Raw genomic sequence first — 27,983 nt, 5'->3', positions numbered from 1 at the left:
ATAGCTCCAGAGAATACTTACTGGGAATTGTTTAAAAACTAAGGTGTAAGTGGAACCTAACATGGAACAGACTATTTTGATCCTGTTAGGAGCCATTAATGATTCAAGAAAAAGTCTGAACACTTGGCAATTAGCTGACAGAACTATGTCCAAAGGTTTCAAAGTTTAAAGCAAAATAAACTTTATAATATGTGCAAAAGCATTAAACAAGATAAGTACTACTAATTCTCTAGTTTATAAAGTGATGTGCGATAAAAGCAATTCTTTGCCACTCACAAGAGTTGATATTTCTTTCAAATTCTTGAACCTAAATCCATTTTTTCCTGGAACCAACTCAAAAGCTATCCCACAGCCCTCCTGAGTTTGTTTCCATGGTATTCGAGCTATTCCTCTGAGTTCAGATTCTATGGAGTTGCTCCCATTAGTGTTCTAGTTACAAAATCCTCCGCTTTTTTCTTTATCAACTTCATGATTGTGGATGCCTCAGCTACTTGGTCAGTTTGCTGGCAGACCCCCCAGTGTTCTAGTTACAAAATCCTCCGCTTTTTTCTTTATCAACTTCATGATTGTGGATGCCTCAACTACTTGGTCAGTTTGCTGGCAGACCCCCCAGTGTTCTCACAACTTCCCAAGCTGACTGGTTTCTGCTTCACAGCTCTGTGAAGTTCACTTTGCATGTTGTCTTCTAGCTGCTAGCTAGCTTAAGCCAATCTTCCATCTGCCTTCCTCTCACAACATCCAAACTGAAATACAGCTCCACCTGTATTTCCATTTGTTGTACAATGAAGTTTTTATTTTCTGTGCTTGAAATGCAGGCCTAACTGACTATGACCTCCTGTTGGTGCACTCGATTCAATGAGACGCAGTTTTAACCAAAGCAAAGGTACAACTGACTCTACCTAAATTCCCTGCTGCAAGCCAGCCCATTATTTTTTCTTTATTCTTTCATAAGAGATTACTTCACTGGCAAGACTAGAGTTTGTTGTCCCTCCCCAGTTGTCCTTGAACATAAGGAGTCAGCCACTTTGCTGTGGATTTGGAGTCTCAATTAGGCTCGACCAGGTAAGAATGGGAGGTTTCTGTCCCAACAGGATGTTAATGAACCAGATGGATTTTTTAAAAAACAATAATACAGTAATGGATTTAATATATATGAGCTTTCAATTACAGATGTTATCATTTAAATTTTAAATTCTACTAGCTGGTGTGGAGAGATTTGAACTCAGGCCCCCAGAGCATTAACCTAGGCTTCTGAAATTACCAGTGTACTGCTTCCTTCATTTAATTAAACAATAGACCCTCCTAACCAAGTTGCAGCCTGAATTATTACCTCGATGGCCATGAGACACGTGATCTACTGTGAAATATATACATGACTTGGCTTTTAAGTTTTTATGTTTTCCTTGATTCTGGATTAATTGTACTATAAATGATGTTTTATCTCTAATCATGGTTTAGAATTCTCTTTCCCAGATTTGTTAGCATTCAGCTTTCCTGGAGATACCAATAGACACACTGGCTTTATCAAGAGGATAAGAAATGGGCCATTTATTGTCCAAGTCTCCCTCTGATCTTGTATGCTAAATGTAGTGTTTAAATAATTAATTCCCAACTTGTTTGAATAGATTCACTTCAGTTACTTAATTTATATTTTAACCTCCAACCTAAAATTAGATTCATGAAACCAACCATTACATTGTAAAACATTTGAATTATGAACTAGATATTTGAAATAATATATGCATGAGCTTCAAGGCTATCACTTGCTATCTTGTTTCTCTCAGGTTGTAGATTTGGAGTTGCAGGGTTTCACCCTTCTTACAGAAACCATGAATTCATCAAAAGTGACAAGGTGCACCCATTAAACCAATGAAAGGGATGGACTGTTTACACTTTTGAGACTGCTGTCACTAATTTTCTACAATTATTGGATCAACAGTATCCTTCTTGAATAGCTTTGCAAAGAAAAGCTTTCAGCCAATCACCAAGTAGAAATCACTAGGAAGAGTTAGTTTTTGCTTGATAAAGATGACAGCGGTATAACAACAGCTGATGTGAAACCTTATCAAAAAGAGTATTAGATTTGAAACTAAACTGAATTCTACAACCTGTGATAATACCATTCCAACTTTAAATAAGCTGATATCCTTCTCAGATTTGCAGCTGCTTTCACTCATTAAAAATTATAATCATGGTGACAGACTGATGACAAGAGCTCTGGACATGCCATTTCCGCTCAAGGTGTGGGGAGAGGCAGAGGATGTTGCCTTTTCCTACTTTGAAACAATGATAGATTATAGCAAAACGTATTCTCATTGTTTGGCAAAAGTAATGAAGGACTGAAGGATTTAGTATCCTTCAGTCCTGGCTAAACATGGTTTTACTGTAATAATTTCTCACAATTTTTCTGTCTTTTCTTTGTCTCATTGCTTTTGCTTTTTCTTTTTCCACTTTAACTGTCATTGTAGAAATGACAGTATTTTCTCATATTTCACCAAGCAGCAAACAATATTAGGAAGACCCTATGGAATGATGTCTATCCTAATTTTCAAATTTTAATAGAAAGGAATCTGTTAAAGCTCAAAGCAGAAACTTGCAGAGAACACTGAAACTTCCTACCTATGTGGTATTCTGAAATTACAGTACATATTGAGGACTTTTAGGATCACTAATTCTGAAAACTTATGTACTTGGGCTGGTCGTGCCCTTAGTCAAGATGTTCTTTTACAGCTACAATCCTTTCATCTGTGTCGCAAATGTGGAAAATTGCCCAGATATGTCATGTACACTCAGAAAGAAAGACAAAAATCAACTCAACCAATCACTACCTCTTCAGTCTAGTCTTCATTATCATTTAAGGGAGAGTTCTGTTGATGACCCCTTCTCTAAATAGCAGTGCTGGCTTAACAATAACCTGCTTATTGATGCTCTACTTGAATTCTGCCAGGGTCACTCAGTTCCAGACCTCATTATTGGTTCAAATATCAACGAAATCCAAATTCCAGAGGTGAGGTGATACGACTGTCCTTGGTATCATTTGACCATGTGTGGCATCAAAACACCCTGGCAAAACTGGAGCTAATAGGAATCAGAGGGAAAACTCTCTGCTGGTTAAAGCCATACTCAGCCCAAAGGTGTTGGAAGTCAATTATTTTAGCGCCAGACTATCTGTACCGGAATCCCAATGGGCAATGTCCTAGGCTCAGACATCTTCAGCTGCTTCATCAATCACCTTTCTTCCACCATCAGGTGAGAAATGGGAATATTTGTTGATAACTGCTCAGATATCAAAACAGTGTCCAGATGCAGGAAAACTTGGACAATATCCATTTTTGGCTGGCAAGTGATATTTGCACCACACAAGTTCTAGGCAATTACCATCTCCAACAATAAGCAATCTAGCCATCGCCCTGTAAGGTTAGAATGCATTACCATCACTGAATTCCCCCACTACCAATATCTTGGTCGTGGGGGTTACCATTGACCAGAAACTGCACTAGACTGCATGGACGAGCAGTGGCTCTAAGAGCAGGCCAAAAGCCAGAAATCCTTCATTGAAAAACTCACCTTCTGACTACCCAAAACCGTCCACCATTCAGGAGCTTGACTTCATCCAGGAGAAGACAACCCATTTAATTGTCACCAAATTCCAACCCCCAACTACTAACATACAGCAGCCGCCATGTATACCAACTACCAGATGCACTGAAGAAATTCACTAAGGCTCCACAGATATCATCTTTCAAACTCACAATTACTACCATCCAGAAGGACAAGTGTAGTAGATACATTTCCTGCAATTTCCCTCCAATATATTCACCTTCTTGATTTGAAAATCTACACCTTTTCATCAGTTGCAAAATCCTGGAGTTCCCTTCCTAAGAAGGTACATCAAATGGGCAAGAAGGTAACTCACCACAACTTCTGCGGGCAACTAGGAATGGGCTATAAATTCTGGCCCAGTCAATAAAGCCCACATCCTGTGAATTAATTTAGTTGCTTGACTTCTCTGTGGGACACCTCCCAAATTTTGGCAGAAATCCCCGTATGTTAGTGAAGAGTACTTTTCAGGGTTGTCAGGGCATAATGTGCCCTTATCCTTTTCAGTTTTGGGAGAGGAATGCTAAGTGGTCATTTTGGTCTTAATATTTTTCATCTCCTTTGATGCAGCTTAATTGCTTACTTTGCCATTTCAGAATTTAATTAGGAGTCAGCCAAACAGCTGTGTCTAACATCATACGTCAGGTCAACTAGATAAGGAGGCAGATATCATTAATGACATTAGTGAATCAGATGGATCTTTCTGACAATCCAAAAGTTTCAAGATCACTATTACTGAGACTCACATTTTTATTCCAGATATATTGATTGATTGAATTTAAATTCAATCAGCTGCCGTGCTAAATTTGATGTAATCAGTGCCTCTGAATGATTAACCCAGTGATAATACCCAGCATATTGAAGTAAAGGGAAAGAAAGGCTTGAATTTATTTCACAGATTTCCCAGCACTTTACAGACAATGAAGTAATTTGTAAGTGCAATTTTTATTGTAATGTAGAAAAATGGGGTAGAGTTTATCAAAAGATTTGAGAGTAAAGTGGCAAAGAACAAAAAAAATGTTTTATTATATTGGCAAGTTCACTAGTTTCAGATCTCTAGGAGTTGTGCTAGAACTTTATAGTGCTCTTGTCAAGCTGCCTGTGGAGCACTCCATACAATATTGGTTGTTGCGCCATCAATGTAGAGGGCATTTAGGTCTTAAGGATGGTTTTGTGAACATTCAGCTAATTTCTGTTAATTGAGGGAAGAATTATCATCAAATGGTTTATCACCAAGATGTATTATTGTGAGAAGAATAGGTGGATTAAAACAGTACCTTTAGATATGTCCAGAAAAAAATGCCAACTGCATAAATGACACTTGCAAAAAAAAAGGGACTTATTGAGAGACCTGAGTAGCTCGCGTGCTATAACATACAAATGGTCGTGTGAAACCACAGTTGCTGTAAATTAAGAATTACGAATAACCTTGCCATATGGATCAGTGCTGAGATCTCATCCATTTACAATGTATGTTAATAGCTCGGGAAAAAGGACAGACTATACTGGCATCAAATCTGCTGCAGGTACAATTGGAGGCAAGAGGGGGGAGATCAAGCTATTAGGTGTCTGGGCACAAAAGTTGCCAGTTGGGATATAATGTCAAAAAATAGGTGATTATTCACTTGGGTAAGAAGAATAGGAAAGCAAATTATTACTGACGACTTCTCACTGGTAATGCTGGTAAGTAGAATTGAGAAATCCAGTTCGTTCCTGAAGTTAAACTGAGCTATAAGTGAGAGGGATTTGAAATGAAGTCTGAATTTTAGACTGCAAGCTGTTAAGGAATGGAGCAAAATAAAACTCTGTGGGAGGCAGGTGCCAGGATTGTCGCAGTTGTTGAGGTGCTGATTAGAACCTCAACTGGTTCTTCAAAAGGGCTGGAAAAAATGATTTGTGAATATGTTAACTATTTCAAAAATCATGACTTGTGAAAATGAGCCACTTTCAGTCCTAAAATGTATGTACAGATTTCATCAGGACGAAAGATACATATTCAAAATTTTGAAGGGTGTGTTGTGGATAGGTATCAAAACATAATTTTCACATATCAGGACTGAGCAATTTCAGATCAAAATTCAGTAGTGGACTAAAGGTAACCCCACGATCTGTAAACAAGGCTTTAGATCACGTGTCTTATTGAGACCCAGCAAATGGTTGAGGCAAAATCTTCGGAAACACGTGTCTGTTATAATAAACCCATTGAATGGCATTCTAAAACATCATGGAGGTTGTAAAAGGGCTGTCAAGTACCACTTGACTGGATTACTTGACCACCCACCTCCAGTTATTAGACAGTCCAACTTGTTCTTGCTTTTGGAACTACCTTGTGGAGGCCTCCTCATGGGGTTCCTCCTTCTGCTTTCCATCATCATTTCACAAATCCTCCCATTTCCCAGATTATCTCCAGAAGACTGATAAAATCCTGGCCCATGTGGGGTTCAAACTATCATCCTTCTGAGTTGAGAGTACCACCAGCTAAGCCAGATTGAATACAAGAGAATTGGCAGATTTCGCATTCATTTTTGAATGGATTTGAGATGAGCACCGAATAGCAACAGCGAAACTCTAGACTAGAAACTTGGCAAAAATGAAGTACAAGTGTTTTCAGTTATGTGTTGGATATCTTTAGAAATATTTAACTGTAAATGAAATAATACAATCCTTTTATAAATACCTGCTAAACGAAATCTGTACAACTATGCAAGTTTGAATGAATGAAGATGGATAAATTAAGTGCTTCAAGCTTTTGTTTTTGCCCTATATTTGGCTAAGAAAGTTAAAAAGGTACAATTTTTGTAAATTTCATTTTTTCATTTACAAAAAAACTGAATTTTAAATATGTGGTTTTGAAGTTATCATGTAGGAAGTCCTTCAAAACGTTCTTGTCTAATTATGACTGAATTTATGCTAGCGTTTATGCACTCAGTGTATTGATTAATGTGGCAGCTTCATTACCAAAGAAAATTATTGTTATATTTTAATGCTAAGTACCTAGAGTTACTCCTGCCTTTGGATGCCCAGGAACAGGAATAGATGGTTTAACCCTTCAAGCTTGGTCCATCGTTCAGTAAGATTGTGGCTGATCTGCGACCCAAATATTTATTTGCCCAAATCCCTTAATCTCTTTGGGCAACAAAAGCCTGTCAATCTCAGATTTAAAATTAAAATTTGACTCACTTCACAAATTGTGGTTGATATTAAGTTCCAAACTTCTTGAAACCTTTGTAGAGGTGTGTCCTAATTCTCACCTGGAAGGTCCTGGTTTAAGTTTTAGAATATGACCTCTAGTCCTAACTATCCAAAAAAGCATTTTTTTTTTCAATCTGTCTGCTCCTCTACTCTTAATATCTTGGTTTACGTCATATATTTAAGTTACCCAATATTTTAATCTCTTTCTAGTTCTTTATGGCAGCATGCAATATGTGTACAGTAATGAATCATTGAATTGCCAGAAAACTGACTTACTGTAGTACTTATATGGTGTAATAGCATGAACGTCCACATTTAGAGTTTTAAACTAGTAATGAATTGCAGATTTCTTTTCCTTGATCATTCAATAGTACAAGTATTATGTGAACATTATTGGACAAAATAAAAATATTGCCAGTTAACATTGAATAAATCCTCTTGTTTCCTCAAATATAATGAACTGTACGAATATGTTACTTAAGAATGGAAACAGACCCAAGAGTCAGAATTCTCCCAATGAAAATTACTGCTTAAACTTGCCTTTGTTTCTTTTGGAATTCAAATCACTCTCAGCTCTCTAATTTCTCTAGTTACTGATGACTATTTTGAAATTTATTTCATGCCATTTATTAGTATTGTATGCTGGATTGAAGAATGTATTTGAATGTTTTAATGTTAAATGTTTTCAATCTTGTACCTTATTTGTGTAGTTCAGGTTGACATAGCGCATGTAATTGATGAGTTTCCATTAAAAAGTAGAAACAGGAATAGACCGTTCAGCCCTTGCTTTAGATTAGTTAATGCTGATCTATACTCACACACTAAAACTTTGATTGTTCTTATACCTGCAGCCTGTTGGTATGAGAATAACAAATGTCCACACCATTGTATGAAAAATTTAAATGCAGAATGGTGGAGCTTAATTCTGAAATTCTGGGAAAGATGGAACCTGTACAAGGCAGACCCCCTACACCTGAACAAGACTGGGATAAAGATCCTTGCAGTGAGATTTGTAAGTTTTGGTGGGGAGTGGCTAACCTAGATTGACAGGGAAATAAGAACATGGGTCAAGTTCAGAGCAGGAAACTGAAAAATAGAAGAGGCGAGAGGTTAAAAATGTACAGAAATTGTCGGTATTGAATGGTATGTGTGTAAACATAAGGAGTATAATGAATAATGCACACCATGCAAATGGTATCTTTGCTATAAAAGAAAATTGGTTTAATGAGGGGCAAAGATGAAATAGCTCAGTATCCTGATATGAAGAGTTATTTTTAGACAGGATTGAGAAGGGGATAAAAAAGATGGGTGTAACAGATATTTTAATCCACTTGTTCAGACATGTTATGATAGACAGTTCTGCAGCAGGTGGGACATGAACATGAATCTCCTTATTCAGAGGTAAGGAAACTATTCTATGTTCTTGACTTAATCCTCATGCCAGCTGCAGATGCATCTATCCATGGCAGTATTGGCAAGAGTGACCATCACTCTGTCCTTGTGGAGATGAAGTCACACCTTCACATTTGATATACCTTGTGCCTGAAAACTGGGCATGTATGAGGGAGCATGGGCTAAAAGCACATTTGTACTCCAACATAATCTGCAACCTCACAGCCCAGCAAAACCTGACTGTACCATTACCATCAAGACAGGGAAACAACCCTGGTTCAATGAAGTATGCAGGAGGGCGTGCCAAAGGAGCAGCATAAAGTACACGCAAAATAAAGTATTAATCTGATGAAGTTAGAAAACAGGACTACTTGCCTGCCAAACACAGAAACAGAAAGTAACAGACAGAGCTAAGCAATTCTACAACCAATGGATTAGCTGTAAGCTCTGCAGTCCTGTTCCAACCAGTTGTCAATGGTAGTGGACAATTAATCAATTCACTGGAGGAGGAGGCTCCACAATTATCCCCATTCTTATTGATAGGGAGCCCAAAATATTGTGCAAAAGATGAGACAAAAGCATTCGCAGCTATCTTCACCCTGAAGTGCTGAGTGGATGATCTATCTCGGCCCTGCCCTGTGGTACCCAACATCATAGATGCTAGTTGTTGGCCAGTTCAAATCAGCCCACATCATATCAAACACAATATTCTGATAATAGTATATGCTCCAGAACCCGTGGCATCCCTAGCCAAACTGTTCCAGTACAGCAACAACAGTATCTAAATAACGATGTGGAAAAGTTGCCCAGGTATGTTTTGTACATAAACAGAACAAATTACTGCCCCATCAGTCTACTCTCAATAATCAGGAACGCAATGGAAGGTGTTATCAGCAGTGCTATCAAACAGCATTTTGTTAGCAATATCTTAATCACTCATGTCAGTTGGGTTCCACCAGGGCCACTCAGCACCTAACCTACAGTCCTGGGCAAAAGAACTGAATTCCATAGTTAAGATGAGAGTGACAGTCCTTGACATCGAGGTCACATTTGACCAAGTGTGACATCAAAGAGCTGAGCAATATTTTAATCAATAGTTGCTAGGGTCAACATCTCACTGGTTGGAGTCATACTTGCTACAAAGGAAGATGGTTGTGGTTGTTGACATCCAGTTATCTCATCCAGGGCATCTCTGCAAGAGTTTCTCAGGATAGTTAGTGACCTAGGCCCTATTTTCAGCTGCTTTGCCAATAATCTTTTCTCCATCATAAAGTCAGAAGTGGGAATCTTTGCTGATGATTGCACAATGTTCAGCAACATTCATGTTGCCTCAGATACTCGAGCAGTTCATTTCCAAATGCAGCCAACCTTAGACAATATCCAGATTTGGACTGAAAAGCATCTATACAGTTACAGTAAGACAGCTTTGTACTTTTACACTCAAATCCTCTTTTAATAAAAGTCAGCATATCATTTTCTACCTTTGTCATGATGTACTGTATATTAACTTTGAGTAACTCATGAACAAGAACCAAATACCTTTAAAGTCCAAAACTTTTCAACCTCTCTCACCATTAAAAAAATTTGTTTGTTTCTGTTTCTTCTTCCAAAGTGAATGACTTCACATTTATCCACATTGTATTTCGTCTGCCAAATGTTTAGCCACTCACTCTCCAAATTCCCTTGAAGTGTCTGTTGCATAATCCTAACAACTCTCACTTCCTCCCAGTTTTGTACCATCTGCAGATTTGGAAGCATTACATTAAATCCCTACATGTACAGAATAAAAATTTAAAATTACAGATGGTATTAAGGTAGAAATTGAAATGTCACAAACTTTAAATCCATCATTTATTTATCATTAAGGAAAATTCCAAGTCAACAGGTATAAAATTGACTTTCAAGCACACAAAGGTTATTCAGCAATAGTCCTTGTGGAACTCCACTCATCACAGCCTGCCAATCTGAAAATTACCATTTATTCCTACACTGTTTTCTAAATCCATGCCAGTTCATTCTCCCTCATTCATGTGATCCTATTTAAATCACTGAATCTGATTTGTTAGTTACATCTTCACAGCAGTTCAAAAGGTCTGTTAAGCATGATTGTCCTTTCTTAAATCGCTGTTGATTCTACCTAATCCTACCATTATTTTATGTGTCCTGTTATCAGATTCTTTTGAATTGTAGCATTCTCTGCTTCAAAACAGCTGCCACTGAGGATGTTGATTGTGGAGAAAGCTGACCACTTAGTGACTGACTTTCTTCAGGGTTCTCTCATGCATGGGTATTCCTCAAACTTCTGACTGGTGAGTAAGACCATGTCAGCCTGACAGAATCTCAGTCAATGTCCTTGTCCCTCATGTAGATGGAGGAAGTTTCTGCTCATTCAATCTTTGAGTTTTTGACAAATTAGAGATAGTGGAAAGGCTAACAGATGTAGAGATGGCTGCCATTGACACATTTGTGAAAACTGAAGCTGTGTTTCTCGATGATGTCACAAAGGAGAAGCTCATAAATCAAAATTATTGTTCCTGTGGCACAATGGTAGAGTCCCAACCTCTGAGCCAGATGGCCTGGGTTCAAGCCCCACCTGCTTCAGAGGTGTGTCACAATATGTCTGAATAGGTTGATGAAAAATATCTATAAATGTCAATTAGGAGGCGGTCAATGATGCATCCTTGCAGGGCACCAGAGATGATGGGGTTGTTAGCAAGAGAAATCATTTCCAGTGATTCTTGGACTATGATTAAATAGATGCAAATGTAACCGTGAGTGCAGTTTCGCCCAGATTGACAACAAAGGAGTGGTGGAAATGAAGTGGTCAGCAAAGGCTGCAGGCAGCTCATAAAGAGCAAGATACGTTTTATGGCAGCTACAGAGGATGTTAATTCTGATTTTCGTAAGAACTATTTCAGAACTCCGGTGGGGCACAATAACACAGTGATACTACAGATGGTTACGATTATCTTGCGAACATTATTCATAACCCCATTCCAGAGTTACCTAAGTAATGACTAGCTTTATGTTGAAAAAGACCAGATGGCTATGAAATCCTATCACCAGATTTTTGTGGTTGTAATGATTGTGAGTTTTTCAGTTTTCACTGCCATTACAAATCTGAAACTGACGTGATCTTCTGGTGACCACACACACTTAGTTAAATGAGGAAATCCAGGAGTTGCTGTCACTGATTCCTTGCTCTTCTGCGTGGTGCACTGTTAAAGCAGTCTCGGGTTGTACCTTCTGAAATCACTTGTGTTGGAATGAATTTCCACTTATCTTGGGGTTAGCCTCAGTGTGCAAATCCTTGAAGAAGATATGTCTTGTTGAATGAGTTATAACTAGGTTTTTAACAAGATTCAAATTTACAATTGAATAGCCTGTCTGACCCTAAGAGAGAATTGTTTTATCTGTAAACTTATGGAATTTTCCTTTATGATACAAGTATAGACATTTAGAATTATGATTGGTTTAAAGTTTGTTTGGAGGCTGCCACTGAACAAAATTCTATAGCCAGACTTGTGGCATTGACTTGGAAACCATTCGTAAGATGTTTGCAGCATTTTTTGGTGAAATGATAAACTGAAGAGGTTGCAAAGTATTTCCACAGCACTAACCAGAATAGAGCAGGATGTTGCCCAGTATCCAGGACAATATTCATTCCCCACAAGACATAAATGATCTGATATTTGATCAAATATCATTTGATGTTTGTGAGGCATTGCTGTTTGCAAGTTGGTTTACCACATTTTTCCAAATTTTGATCACTAGCATTGTTTATGAGATGCTATGGGATAATCTGAGACAAAGAAGAATTCTTAAAACACGACACAGTCTTTATTTAATAATCCGGAGTGAGGATGAGAACAAAATTAGTTAAGAACAAAATTAAATCTATGGCACTGAATGACATAGCGTCGGATGATGTGGAGTCTGTGTGGCTGGAATTGAGGAACCACAAAGGCAAAAAAACCATAGTGTGAGTTATGTACAGACCTCCTAACAGTGGTCAGGACCAGGGGCACAACATATACCGGGAAATAGAGAAGGCATGTCAGAAAGGCAAGGTCACGATGATCATGGGAGACTTCAATATGCAGGTGGACTGGGTAAATAATGTTGCCAGTGGATCCAGGGAAAGGGAATTCATGGAATGCTTACAGGATGGCTTTTTGGATCAGCTTGTCATGGAGTCCACAAGGGAGCAGGCTATTTTGGACCTAGTGCTATGTAATGAACCAGACTTTATAAAAGATCTTAAAGTAAGGGAACACTTAGGAAGCAGCGATCATAATGTGGTAGTGTTCGGTCTGCAGTTTGAAAGAGAGAAGGCAAAATCGGATGTAATGGTGTTACAGTTAAATAAAGGTAATTATGAGGGCATGAGAGAGGAACTGACGAAAATAGACTGGAAGCAGAGCCTAGCAGGGAAGACAGTAGAGCAAAAATGGCAGGAGTTTGTGAGTAAAATTGAGGACACTGTACAGAGGTTCATCCCCAAGAAAAGAAAGATTATCTGGGGAGGGATTAGACAGCCATGGCTGACAAAGGAAGTCAGGAAATCTATCAAAGAAAAAGAGAGATCCTATAAAGTGGCCAAGAGCACTGGGAAATCAGAAGATTGGGAAGGCTACAAAAAAAAACAGAGGATAACAAAGAGAGAAATAAGGAAGGAGAGGATCAAATATGAAGGTAGGCTAGCTAGTAATATTAGAAATGATAGTAAAAGTTTCTTTCAATACATAAGAAACAAACGACAGGCAAGAGTAGACATTGGGCCACTTCAAACTGATGCTGGAAGCCTAGTGATGGGAGATAAGGAAATAGCTGGAGAACTTAATAAGTACTTTGCATCAGTCTTCACGGTGGAAGACATGAGTAATATCCCAACAATTAAAGGGAGTCAGGGGGCTGAGTTGAGTATGGTTGCCATTACAAAAAAGAAAGTGCAAGAAAAGCTAAAACGTCTTAAAATTGATAAATCTCCTGGCCCCAATGGGCTACATCCTAGAGTTCTGAGGGAGGTGGCTGAGGAAATAGCGGAGGCGTTGGTTGAGATCTTTCAAAAGTCACTGGAGTCAGGGAAAGTCCCGGATGATTGGAAGATCGCTGTTGTAACCCCCTTGTTCAAGAAAGGATCAAGGCAAAAGATGGAAAATTATAGGCCAATTAGCTTAACCTCGGTTGTTGGTAAAATTCTAGAATCCATCATTAAGGATGAGGTTTCTAAATTCTTGGAAGAACAGGGTTGGATTAGAACAAGTCAACATGGATTTAGTAAGGGGAGGTCGTGCCTGACAAACCTGTTGGAGTTCTTTGAAGACGTGACAAGTAGGTTAGACCGGGGAAACCCAGTGGATGTTATCTACCTAGACTTCCAAAAAGCCTTTGATAAGGTGCCACACGGGAGGCTGCTGAGCAAGGTGAGGGCCCATGTTGTTCGAGGTGAGCTACTGGTATGGATTGAGGATTGGCTGTCTGACAGAAGGCAGAGAGTTGGGATAAAAGGTTATTTTTCGGAATGGCAGCCAGTGACAAGCGGTGTGCCACAGGGTTCAGTGTTGGGGCTGCAGCTGTTCACATTATATATTAGTGATCTGGATGAAGGGACTGGGGGCATTCTAGCGAAGTTTGCCAATGATATAAAGTTAGGTGGACAGGCAGGTAGAACTGAGGAAGTGGGGAGGCTGCAGAAGGATCTAGACAGTTTGGAAGAGTGGTCCAGGAAATGGCTGATGGAATTCAATGTGAGCAAATGCGAGGTCTTGCACTTTGGAAAAAAGAATACAAGCATGGACTACTTTCTAAACGGTGAGAAAATTCATAAAGCCAAAGTACAGAGGGATCTGGGAGTGCTGGTTGAGGATTCTCTAAAGGTAAACATGCAGGTTGAGTCCGTGATTAAGAAAGCAAATGCAATGTTGTCAATTATCTCAAGAGGGTTGGAATATAAAAGCACCGTTGTGCTACTGAGACTTTATAAAGCTCTGGTTAGGCCCCATTTGGAGTACTGTGTCCAGTTTTGGTCCCCACACCTCAGGAAGGACATACTGGCACTGGAGCGTGTCCAGCGGAGATTCACACGGATGATCCCTGGAATGGTAGGTCTAACATATGAGGAACAGCTGAGGATCCTGGGATTGTATTCATTGGAGTTTAGAAGATTAAGGGGAGATCTAAAAAAAACTTACAAGATAATACATGACTTGGAGAGGGTGTATGCTAGGAAATTGTTTCCGTTGGGCGAGGAGACTAGAACCCGTGGGCACAGCCTTAGAATTAGAGGGGGTAAATTCAGAACAGAAATGCGGAGACATTTCTTCATTGCCACAGAGTGCAGTGGAGGCTGGGACGCTAAATGTCTTCAAGGCAGAAATTGATAAATTCTTGATGTCACAAGGAATTAAGGGCTACGGGGAGAATGCAGGTAAGTGGAGTTGAAATGCCCATCAGCCATGATTGAATGGCGGAGTGCACTCGATGGGCCGAATGGCCTTACTTCCGCTCCTATGTCTTATGGTCTAAAATGGCAGCCACAGGGTAGGTAGGAAGTGTTTGGGCTTCTGATCACCAGTTCTGCAGCATCATTCTTCATTTACTGATGCTTAACATCAAAATTCATCTTTCTTTTTAATGGCTTTGATGGAGAAAGGATGTTTCAGGAGACTTGCTACGGTGAAGGCAGTGTGGTCCATTCCTCGTGGCCGTTGCGGCCATGTTCTTGTGGGGCCTCCAGAGTGGTGGTCTGCTTCAACATCTTCAGTGAGAATCCAGTGGCTTGGGATTCCTTGGGGTGTCCTCTGTGGCTATTTCCAGCCTGGGATTGCAACCATTGGTCTGCTTCAGCGATGAGGTGGGTCTTGGAGGCAGCTTCTGCAGTGTCTGCAACAGCATGATGGTCCAACCTGGGATTCCAATGGCTTTAATGTTGACTTTCTGCCGTGGTGGAAAATGTGGTTCCTGTTTTTTCCTCAACCTTGGGAACCCATGAGCTGTGAATTGTACAAAGATGGACTTTGTCTTAATTTTTTAATACTTGATTTCTGTTATTAATATAGGTGTTGGAGTATGGTGATTTAAACACTTTTCACTATAATATTTGTAAAATACAAGTGACAGTAAATTACTGTTCTATTTTAGAAATGAGAGTTGCAGTACACATAATTGTAGGAATGTAAATCCAGAACTCTGCCAGTTCTCTTCGGGAAGGACTGCAACTTAAGCTTCCAAAGGACATGCTGGGTTTTGTCCAAATACTAGGTCGTCCTACAGTCCACCTTTAGCACTGTAGGAGGAAGTAGGCCGAAGGACAAGAACATCTAATGCCTGCAGTTCCTGTATCTTTACTCAGTGTATCGCAACCAATACATTGCATTGTTCTGTTCCCTTACAAATGGTATTTTGAAAATATACTTTTTCAGAAATGTATCCCCAGTGTTGTGGCTGCCAAATGTTGATATAGAAAGTGGGGATCCTTTGCTGATCTTGAAGTTCCACTGGTTTTCAGTAGTTGCATCCAAATACTTAGTAAAGGATGCAGCCTGTAGAGATTTTTTTCCTGAGTACTGTATTATGAATTGGAGTATTGTGATGTTCCAATCCTACCTAATGGTACTACAGGACACGTTTGGTCCCAAAGTGAAACCTGCTTGATGAATTTATTTTCTCTTTGTTTAGTGATAGCGGCTAGTCACTCAATACTTCCACACAAGGCTGCAGGTTTTCTTTAATATCAGAATAACCATCAATAACACTGAAAGAAACAACAAAGAAAACTATCTAAATCTAGAAGACAAACAGAAAGACATCAAAGCATACAACAAACCAAAGTTTCAACAAGCTTTTGGACAAGTTTTTCTTTACAGACACGAAAGTCAGAGGAAATTACATTCCATGTGGAAGAGGTAGTTAAAGATAATAGAATAAAACTATGGCATGCCATATTGCAGGCTGGAAGATTGGGAAGCTTTTAAAAAGTAACAAAGGTCACTAACAAAAGTGATAAAAAGAACAATAGTAAATTTTGAAAGAAACCAGCACAAAAAAATAAAAACAGATAGCATAAGCTTCTATAACCAACAGAAAGTAGAGATTTGAGATAAATAGATCATTTTTCGAGTTGGCAAAATGTAAATAGTGGGATGCTACAGGATTTGATCCTTTTGCCCCAATTATTTATAATTTTTATTAATGACTTGGATGTGGGAATAGTAGATCCCATAGCTAAATTTGGAGGTGACATTAAAATAGGTGGAGAAGTAAGTTGCAATGAAGAAATAAAACATTAACAAATCAAAATGGATAGCTTAAGTTAATGGGCAAATATTTGGCAGATATGGCTTAACATGGATATTTGTGAGGTTATCTATTTTGGTCAGAAGAATGGCAAGGCAACGTATATAAGTGGAGAGAGAGACTCCAGAGTGCGAAGATGCAGAGGGATCTTGTGCATGAATTGTAGAAAACTAATATGAAGAACAGCTATGTAAGAATCCTACTCATTGACTACAGTTCAGCCTTCAACACTATTATCCCCTCAAGACTGATTACTAAACTTAGTGAGCTCGGACTAAGTCCCATCTCTGCAACTGGATCCTCAGTTTCCTGACCCACAGATCACAATCTTTGAAGATTGGCGACAACATTGTCACTAACACTCAACTCTGGAGCTTCCCAGGGATGTACATTCAGTCCCCTACTGTACTCACTGCATTGTACCAAATACCAGACTAATGCCATTTACAAGTTTACTGATGACATACCATACTTGGTCGAATCTCAGATGGCGACGAAACAGACGACAGACGGGAGATGGAAGATCTGGTAAAATGGTGCACTGAGAACAACCTAGCTCTCAATGCCAGCAAAACCAAGGAAGTCATTATTGACTTCCGGCGGGATGTTACTCATGCGCCCCCTACACATTAACAGCACAGAGGTGGAACAAGTGGAGAGTGTCAAGCTCCTGGGAGTGGTCATCCACAAGAAGCTTTCTTGGACTCTTCATGTGGACACACTGGTTCCAAAGGCCCAACAATGTCTCCTCTTCCTCAAACAGCTGAGGAAGTTTGGTTTGACAACGAATGCCCTTGCCAACTTTTATAGGTGTGTCATCACAAGCATTCTGTCTGGATGTATCACTACCTGTATGGCAACTGTACCATTCAAGATCGGAGACAGTTACAGAGAGTGGTGAACTCGGCCTGGACAATCACAAAGGCCAACATCCCATCTATAGAATTCATCTACCAGACCCGCTTTCAAGGAAAGGCCACCAGCATTCTTAAAGATCCATCCCACCCTGGCAATGCTTTTCAACAACCTCTACCATCGGGAAGAAGGTACAGAAGTCTGAACACACGCACACCAGCCAGTTTCGCAACAGTTTCTACCCTGCTGTTATTAGAATACTGAACGGACTCACAAACTCTTAACGTTCGCCTGGGTTTTTGTTTTTGCTGCTATTTACCTAATTATTTTCTATCTATGCTACTTAACTATGCGATCTGCTTGTATTGCTCGCAGACTTTTCACTGTGCCTCGGTATATGTGACAATAAATTCAATTCAATTCAGTTTGAAGATGCAGTAGGTAATAAGAAAGCCAAATAGAATTTTGGCATTTATTGCTAAAGCAGGGCAACATTGCTGCAACTATACAAGGCATTCATTAGACCACACTGGGATTGTTGTAAAAATTGATCCCCTTACTTGGGGAGGGATGTAGTTGTATTGGAGGCAGTTCAGAAGAGGTCACTAGATTGATTCCAGAGATGAGGGCCTCATCTTGTGTAGAGAGATTGAGTAGTTTAGGCCTGCACTGTCTCCAATTTAGGAGTATGAGGGGAGATCTAATTGAGGTATATAAGGTGCTAAAGCAGTTTGACAAAGCAAACTAAGAGAGTATGTGTCCTCTTGTGGGCAATTTATAATGCGAGGTCATAGTTTTAGGATAAGGAGTAGCAGATTTAAAACAAATGTGGAGAAATTACACCTCTGAAAGGGTCATGAATCTGTGGAATTCACTATTCCAGGGTTTAGTGGATGCTGGGACATTGAATAAATTTAAGGAGGAGACAGCTTTTTAATTAATAGTGGGTTGAAGGGTTATGGAGAGCGAAGAGGAAAACAGGCTTGTGACCAAGATGAAATCAGCTGTGATTATATTAAATGGCAGAGCCCACTTTTGGGGCTGAATTGCCTATCCCTCCTCTTCTAGTGTTCTACTTCAACTTTACTGATTCCTTACACTTTTTTTGCCATAGAGTGCAGAGACACTTTGATAAGACCTTTCCAAGTCTGACAATATGAATCTTTCACATATGAGAGTTTATATCTTTCTGTTCCAATAAGATGCAGATTGCAAACAAAACTCTCCACAAACTGCCCTGAAGTCCTCCTGGGAGAGTCAGTACACTTGGTTCTGAACTTAACTTGTGTTTCTTCGAAACTGAATTTAAAAAGCTTGCTCAATCTTAAATGCTCCTGAACTGAAAACTAAATGAATTACCAAATGTGGTTCTGGAAGGAATTTGACTTACTTATTTCAAAAGAAGAAAACACTGTAGAAGTAACCTACATCCATTGTTATGAAATCCAATTCCAAAAAGGATATTAATTCATATAAATTTATGACAATAGTTCATGCATCAAGAAGTGAGATTTATATAACAGTATATCATCTGTATTTGTGCTTGATCCACTTTGACAATAATCTTATGAAGAAGGATCGCTGGACCAGAAATATTAACTCTGCTTTCGCTCCACAAGTGGCAGACGTGCTGAAATTCCGGTTTTTGCTTCAGATTTGCAGCATCCGCAGTTCTTTATTTTATTTTAATGAATATATCTGACACTATGACTCTCATAGTTAATGTGTTTACTTATTTAAATTAATTCTTAATTTTTTCTTTCCTCCCAACTTTTTAAATCCAGCAAATCCAAATATAAAGGATGCAGAAGACCAGTTTGGTCGGACCCCACTGATGTATTGTGTACTTGCTGACAGATTGGACTGTGCTGAGGCACTCATTAAGGCTGGAGTTAATATCAACAAAGCAGACCGCAGCCAGAGGACTGCCTTACATCTTGCAGCACAAAAGGTGAGCATCATTAAGATATGCATTTCATAAAATTGGAACATTTTGTCTCAAAGTTCTATGGTGTTATCTTCATCAGATCTACCAGTACATTTGAATATGTGAACAATGATGCATTATTAAATTCCGTTGCATCCTATTCCATGCAACTGCAATACTTGTATATCACAGTACTCTCACTGTTTATCCCATGGCCATGAAACAGACTTCCTGGTAAGTATAAATGAAAAGAAAAGATAAATGTTTATTCATAAGTTTTACAGATGTCTTTTACTTAGATTATTAACAGAATAATAATAAAATAATACAAATAAAAAAAGCATAAAATAAACTAAATCACATTTGAGTCAGTTCTTTAAGTTGGACTTATTACAAGGATTGGTGGGTCTTATTTTGTGGTTCTTTTGAGGTGAAGGAAACGTGTATGTTTCTGGGTTTGTCATTTAAGATTGCAACCATGCATCTTTGAAGAAGAGAGACATTCTTTTTGTAGGTGGGAACAAATTAGTTCCAGTCTCACTGCCTTGATTGACTGGTTATATGGAGGGTTTTTGAGCAAATTGTCCATTACGAATGTAAGGAACATGTCTCAGAATAAGAAGCCGCACATTTAAGACAGGGATGTGAAGGAGTTTCTTCTCCTAGAGGATTGTGAACTGTGGAATTCTTTACCACAGAAGGCTATTGAGGCTGAGTCATTAAGTGTATCAAGGCTAAGATAGACAGATCTTTAATCAGTAAAGGTAATGACAAAAAAGGCAGGAAAATTAAGTTGAGAATTATCAGATCAACCATGATCTCATTGAAAAGCGAAGCAGGCTCAATTAGCTGAATGGCCTACTTCTACTTCTCCATATTGTGGTCTTCTTACCAGGTCATATGTCGTCTTGTACCCTGTTGGTGTTGAGATTCACTTGACTTATGATGATTCTTAAAGTAATGAACTTTGTTCTCTGAAGTCATGTGACCACATGCTTTATATTTTACTGTCCATGCAACTGATTCAAAGCTGTATATCATTGTTACCCAATGGGGAAGAATGGTAGCTCTAATATCTGCTCGTAATAAGTTAACATTCAAGCTCACAGACACTGCGTCTAGTGAGATACATACTGATTTTAATTCCTGTTCAAATGTAGACAATCGGGCAATACAAACTCAAAGGTACTCACGTTTTGAATGTATTTTTAAGGGAGAATCTTCCATCCATCAGCATTTACATTTTAATTACTTTCCAGAAGCATGTTTAGACATGAGTTAATCCTTGTTTATTTAGAAATCACAAAAGGTTACTTGACCTTTGGCGACCATCTTTTTAAGTACAATGTCCAGTTGTTGTAAGGAAAAGTTTACTTCAAGAGTCCTTGAACAAAATTTGTATCCTGGCAGTTATGAATAAGATGTATGTTCACTGAGCATGACATACTGCACAGGTTTGCCAATGTTTGTAATCTTCTGAAAAAGCCTGTTTCTTGACTTTTATAGTTAAACTGCAAGATATTTCACACTTAACAGTAAATAAGACCTCAGCTTTACCAAAATTCAAGCAGCATTTCTTGAAGAGTCAAGTGTTTTCTCTAGTTTGGAGTGAGGATTTCCATACAAAGCAAAAAAAACAAAAAAAATGTTAATTTGTGTTGCAGTTTTCACAATAGATATGTGACATTTCTTTGTTAATAAATATATATTTTGTAAAAGCCTGTTTTTTTTTGTATCTGACTTGTGTTACAACGTTTGTAAAATAATGTGAAATGCTTTTGGGAGTATTTTATTTGACTGACATTTATTTTTGGAAAATTTTGTGTGATTAGAAATAGTACTGTCAAACATATTGCATTAATCTTTTTATAACTTATAATTAAGTTGCTGTCAGCAATTTATTAAAAAAAATCTAGCTGTCATCCCCATCTCGAGACTATTATTGTCATTTATCTTTATCAAAATGATTGCCTATTTTGTTGGTCAGTATATGCCAACTTCAACTGTAGCAAATGCATTTAAAACATTAGTTTTATTTTAAATTTTGTGTTCTATGCTGATTTAAAAGCCAAAACAATAAAATAAAGTGTGATCTTGAGCTATAGATGGAAACAAAACTTAAGAAAACAGAGAGCACTTTGTAAGGATAATGTTTGAGACATATGCCTGTCATGTAGGTTTCTATTGACAAATGCAGCCTTCTATTGACATTGTGTCTCTTGACGATAGTTACTATGCAGGCTTCTCTTTGCTGGTCAAATTCCTTAATTGTTCTGGCCTTTCATTCAGTCAAAGTTGAAACATCACCATAGGCAAAGGAGGAGGAGCAAGTCCTGTTACTAGTCTGACAGAATACACTGTCTGAACTGCTGGGAACAATCAACCTGTCATAATGTTATGATTTGTTCATTTTTATACCTTTTATTAGCCTTCACTTGTTTTGCCATTTGTCCTCTGGGGCAGGTAAAATGCTGTCTAATTTGAGAGGCTTGCTTCTGTCAGAATAGCTTCAACAAGGGCAGTGTTAACTGTAGTGACAAATAATCAATACCTGTCCTTGTCATGTGGAACATGTATAGTTGGGCCTTTCATCTAGAGGATTAAAGGTCTAATTGGATTGAGAATAGGGAAGGTGGGCTGTAGGTCTGCCCTGTCAGTGCTGTGAAGCTGTCACTTGTCATCCTTGCTCATACTAGAGTAAGGAGGTGATGAGCAGAACTTCTAAAGGCTTGCCAACAAAGTATTCTGAATGAGGTTCAGAATAGGACTGAGATATTTATAAAAAGGTTTAAATGCATGACAGTCACTATTGTGCAAGAGACAGATGGTATTGTGATTAAAAGACTTTTTATTCTCATGTGGCAGAACTTCTTAAAAATGTGTCTTTGACATACATTTAGCAATAAACCTAGAAGGTAGAAGAAGCAGTTTAGTTTTAGATAATGTAGAGATTCTAGATTATGAATTTTAAAATTATCTGTATTTGTGCCTGAGTCTCAAAAATTGAATAGGTAACAATTCAGATTAAAAAATTACGTAAGTGCAAGTTAATATATTGATGTGGCTACATTCCTCTACATTTATAGCATTTGATCAGTTCATCTACCATGACAGGATTGGATCAAACTAAATTCTACTCTATTTAGCATTCATTGAAAATGACATTTTTTACAATGTAACCACCTCCTTTTTCTGATTCCTAATCCTGTTTCTTCATATCTTCTTTAATGAAAGCGAAATATATGATTTAGTTTTATCCTTTCCTATCATGGAGAATCTATTGATCAAATGCTATAAGTATGGAGGGACCCAAATAATGAAACCTTAGATGAGGGAGAATGTTCATAGAACCTCTCCATTTATCGGGGATAATACTGTTTAGAGCTACCTATGCTCTTTGTGTAATCTTCTTGTTCAGTGGCTGTAAAGGGGGAATTATCATCAAAGCAGGTAGCGTAATCAGGCACAGGTTGAATTGAATTAATAAATTTACGAACTTGACATTGTAACCTTCAAAGAAATAGAATGGAGAGTGAATAATGCAGAACAAAATCTCATTAGGAATACTGCATTTAAATCTGGTCCCAATCACAATTAATGTATTACTGCCCTTGAGTGAGTTCAAAGATTAATAACAAAGGTGATCCCTATTGGTGTTTAAGTTAAAAAGGAAAGGCTGAGGAAGTTGTGACATCCAGTTCCCTTATTCTTCTATAAATGCACATTGTTTTTTATTTTCTTGGGAAAAGATGAAAAAAGAACTTAGGGGTCTAATTACATTGTCAGGATTATGAAGGAAATTAATAAAACTAACTTCGGCGAATTGGAATCCCGATAGTATGGAAATAGGCCCTTCAGCCCAAAAAATACAAACTGACCCTCCGAAGAGTGGCCCACCCAGACCCATTCTCCTACATTTAACCCCTGACTAATGCACCCACCCTACACATTCCTGAACACTATGGGCAATTTAGCACAACCAATTCACCTAACTTGCACATCTTTGGATTGTGGGAGGAAACCGGAGCACCCGGAGGAAACCCATGCAGACAGGGGATTGAATGTGCAACCTCCATACAGACAGTCACCTGAGGCTGGAATCGAACCCAAATCCCTGGTGCTGTGATGCAGCAGTGCTAACCACTGGGTCACCATGCTATTGTTCATTACGAATATATTGAAGTCATGTAAAACTGTTAGGTGTTAAGCCAGTACGAAAGAAAAAAACATTATAGATTTGAGCAAAGTTGAAGAAATTGCACTGGTATAAATTCATATATATGCCTCAAACTGTACAGAATCTCATGTTATTCTCAATGTTTTTGAACATGTCACATAATCTTTGAAATTTGTCATTTGTTTTCTGTCACTACTATTATCTATCCTTACAAACTCTGGTAATGAAACTTGCTTAAGATTCTCCTCCTACAGTGGACCTGGAGATGATTACAGTATGATAGAGACCTGACAGCCCAGACAGCAGAGTTTAATTGCATCCTAGATGTGTTAATGAATTCCTTCTGGTAATCTTTGCCCACGTTTCATAAAGCAATCTGGCCGCTCTTTCTATCCAATTACATCTTTATTAATTACAGCCTTATTAACAGTTCGGAAATACAAAAAGTAAATACCAGTTTTGCCATCTTGCTGTGCACTACTCATTGGATTGGTGAGAGTAAAACAGGGGTAATGCAAATAACATTTCAAAAGTTGTGCTCTTGTTCAGCGATGTAATGATCTCTGTTCCACAGATGTATTGAGTTTTGTTTCATTGGAGAAGATATGATTGCTTTCTGATAGCAATGCAATTCAGTTATCTTTCAGATTCTTTATAACCACATTCTTTAGTTAAAAATCTAACAGCGATCTCCAATTTTGAATATAAGTTCTAGGATATATGATTAGAGACAGGGTTTACTTGTATTGGTTATTGCAATAAGTGTTGTGGATTAAAATTCAGTTCATTTTTTTCTGAAAACAGTTTGTATCGTACACGAATACCTAGAATTTCTTCCATATTTCCAAAAGTACGGATCAATTAAGTTCTCTGTAATGTGACTTTTATGTTCTTATATATCTGGACCCCAGGTTTGGAAAGGTGGAAATGGCTAAATGCACAATATATTTTATTGACTGGACTGGTATAGTCATCTGGTTTGAAAGTCTTTGTCTTCAAATAGTTTACGTAATTTGTTTCCAATTATTTTGAGTGAGGCATAATTGGGGGATGTCCTGTGCTCCACTAAGTAGCAATCATATTAATAAGGCAGAAATTCTGGTTTTAATCTCACTACAGGATCTAATGACCATGGAAGTCAATTTGATTATGCAGCCAAATGTGTTAAACATCAACCTTCAAGTTCTTCTAACTGCTTCTCGCCTCTGGCTTCATGCTAGTGACCTATTCCATGGAAGAAAAAGACAAGTTTCAGAAAGCAGATATAAATGTGTGCTTCAAGCTGCTTCATGTGCTTTTTGGTGCATGAAGGTTAATAAGTCCAAATTATGATCTGCAGTTTGCAACACAATATCCACATAATGTTTGGTTACTTAGCAAAGCAGGATTAATATTTCCGATGCATTTAAAATTTAACTGTTAGGATATAGGTCGATAGCAATTCTACAATTCTTAGGAAGATGTTGAATCCTTTAACGAAAAGGGCATTGGCCACATGGAATATTGTATTTATAAGATGATTATTTATTTTGCAGCAGCTAGAATGATCAGAGTCTCTACCATCACTTACTATAGCTTCAGGTAGAATATGCAGTTTAAAGGGTATATTGCCACAGCAACTCTGACTCCCTCATGGGTTGGTTAGCTCAATTAGTTGGACAGCTGGTATAGACAGATTGGTGTCAACAGTTGGGGTTTGATTCCCCTTCCAGCTGATATTGTTTGGGGAATAGCCTCCTTGCTGTCCCTGTGGCAGAGGTCATGGTACTGTGGGCCAGCCCTGAGTTTGGATATGAAATGTAAGAAGAATTATCAGAACTACTTTTGACTGTGGGTTATATGAGTTACCTATTTAAAAGCAAATTGATTTTCTATAATTGTTCAGTAACTGTACTTAGTACGTGTGCTTGAACAACATTGAAATATAATGAAGGAAACTCAGTCAGTAGGAGCACGCTCACACACGTACACGCTTTCACACAATTATACACAACTTTCACACATGCGCACACTCTCTCACACATTCGCGCGCATGCACATACTCACACACACACACACACACACACTCTCACACACACACTCACACACACACACACTCACACACACACACACTCACACACACACACACACACACATGCTCACACTCACCCACACACACAATTCCATCCAGACGCTGCAGGGGGTGGGTTATATTTTACAACATCCAACTCAGCAATCAAAGGAGGAGGGAGCTCCTTGGACTCCTGCAGGAATCTAGGCCAGCAGAGACAACAATTTAGATTTGAGGCCATACAGCAATACAGAGAACACCTTAAAACTCAACACCAGTACCTTGGTACCTTCTAGAAATAGGTGCTTTCCCCTTTCCTTTTGCCACCCAGTGGGCAGACATGTGGGCCCATTTTATTCATTTGCACCAGTTTCTAGGGAATTGACCTTGTGTTTACTGTTCAGATTTATTGGCCTGGCTTGCTTCTGCCTGCAAGAAGCTGGACCTGTTGATGGGTGATCACATTGTACTGGCAGATCTTGCACCTGTTCCTTAGATAGGCATTCCTTTTAATCTCTTTGAGGGACTGTCTAGGCAGAGCGATCTGTTTCATTCTCCTGAGGTTTGAATGACATCTGCTAACAGCTGTGGTTACAGGATTGGGGACAGAATCTGCCAGGAGCCCTGACTGGGATTAGAATAGTTAGGTACCTTCCAGAATAAAAAAAAAAGTCTGCTGTGAACTGTGCAAATTTGGCCAAAGTGAGCATTATCATAGTCTCAAGCATAATCAGAGTTGCACATGAGCTGGCTCATGCTATCTGGGTGTTTGCCTCAAGATGTTTTTCCCATACTTTCTTTACACGTGGATGTTCCAACCCTCTCTGCTGACAGTCTCAGTAACATTAGCCATCGATGCTGACTGCACACCCATAGGTTTGGATGCAAAAATAGAGTCGCAGGAGGGGTAGTGCTGCCTGCCTCAGCCCCTGGGTTGTTTTGAGATGCTGCGAGGTGGGGGCATTTTTTTTATTTTTACAGACATGGCACAACAATGTCCAAGTTCCACAGGCAGTAAGAGTTCTGGTGTTGGGTGGAAAATGCACTGACCATGTTCTCTTCTTATGCCAACTTTGTAAGAAACTGGCATCAGCACAGAAGATGCTTCTGAGCCTAGTCTTTCTAAGGCTGAGTGGGATGGTCACCATTCTTGATCTCAGCTCCCACAGTTCTCAAAGGAAGGAGGAGCTCCAGGGAAATAAATGGAATATGTTTGAAATGACAAGTCATTGCACAATAGCCCCAAGGGTACAGCAACTGGAAGACCCCTATTAGAGGCTTTGTGCACTGTCCACTGGTCTCCAGAAAGAATATAGCCTTAAGGTATATCTTCAAGGTGATTGTGAAGAGTCAAAAACCCTTGATGTGGCTTTTATGCAGTCGTCCATTATCATGTTTGAGTGACTAGCTCTTCACCCAGTTTTTTTTTTTGCTCACAAAGTTCACAAAACATACACACCATGTACAAACTGTCATGACAAAGTCTTGTCTCAGTGTTCCATAAGCCTTAAAAAATTTCTAGATGTATACAATCTCAGTAAATCCATCAAAATGACCAATTTACCTGCCTGACTGCTATCCAGTACAAAACCAGGATGAATCAGTAACCAAAAATAACTACTATAACTCACAACTTTAAGAAGAACAGAAAAAGAAAATATTTCTAATTAATGTTATGCAACTTAAGCTATATTCCTTTATACCACACCTCAAATACATGCTGACACACAATCAGTACAAATAACAAATGACTTAATACCCATACTATGGGTGGAAAAAGAATATAGAGATGGTAAACAAAATTTAAATCAAAACTCCAGATCACCAGCTAGAAAATTATTTTCTTACAATCCTTTAAACATGCTGCTGTCAAGGGGTAAAGATCCTTCTTTGATTCAATGGTTGATCAGCTGGATTTGGGCCTTTCCTTGTTTTAGAATTCTTTATTTTAAGCTTTCTGGTTTTTCAGTCTTTTATCTACATGGAGAAGGAAAGATCTACGTTTCTGTCTGTAGGCTCTGGAAGTCTCTCTCTCTCTCTCTCTCTCTCTCTCTCTCAGTTTAACCAATCAGCGCCAGATATAACAATCAGTGGGCTGTTGTCAGGTAGAGCTCTGGTCAACCATGACCACTACTTCATAAAATCATTTTTGACTTTGATTAGCTTGATCTGCTAATTAAGAATAGCTTTCAGCATGTTCCCTATGATGGATGATAGGACTACTTTTCACATTGTAATTCTTCTTCTTTAAATATTTATAGTATTTTTATTTTTCTGGCTAGCTATCTCCTCGACTCTAATCTTTCACTCATAATTTTTTTCCTTATTAATTTTTTGTCATTCTTTGATTTTATATTTTCTCAATTTTTTGTCTTCCCACCTGTCTTTGCATAGATATCTTCCCTCGGAATATTTATAACTTCTTGAAATGTCTGTACTTTGTAGTATTCCTTTGAATGTCTACCATTGCATCTCTATTAACCTTTTCTTCA

At 38.5% G+C, this 27,983-nt stretch overlaps 1 protein-coding gene across 12 annotated transcripts in view; it reads left to right on the top strand.

Moving 5' to 3' along the window:
* The window catches only part of invs (inversin), a 279,900-nt gene that overhangs the window by 78,000 nt on the left and 173,917 nt on the right, over nt 1-27,983 (top strand). For all 12 annotated transcript variants that reach the window (XM_043690027.2, XM_043690031.2, XM_043690029.2 and 9 more), the window contains one exon: nt 19,122-19,288. In XM_043690027.2, the coding sequence (XP_043545962.2) occupies nt 19,122-19,288 (167 nt within the window). The remainder of the gene's footprint in view (nt 1-19,121; nt 19,289-27,983) is intronic.

The sequence above is a fragment of the Chiloscyllium plagiosum genome, unplaced genomic scaffold (genome assembly GCF_037043375.1).
Source record: "Chiloscyllium plagiosum isolate Xiang-an unplaced genomic scaffold, Cpla_swu_hap1 HiC_scaffold_5, whole genome shotgun sequence".
Taxonomy (NCBI): Eukaryota; Metazoa; Chordata; class Chondrichthyes; order Orectolobiformes; family Hemiscylliidae; genus Chiloscyllium; species Chiloscyllium plagiosum.
Note: the sequence above shows the minus strand (reverse complement) of the source record. Positions and strands in the feature narration are given on the sequence as shown.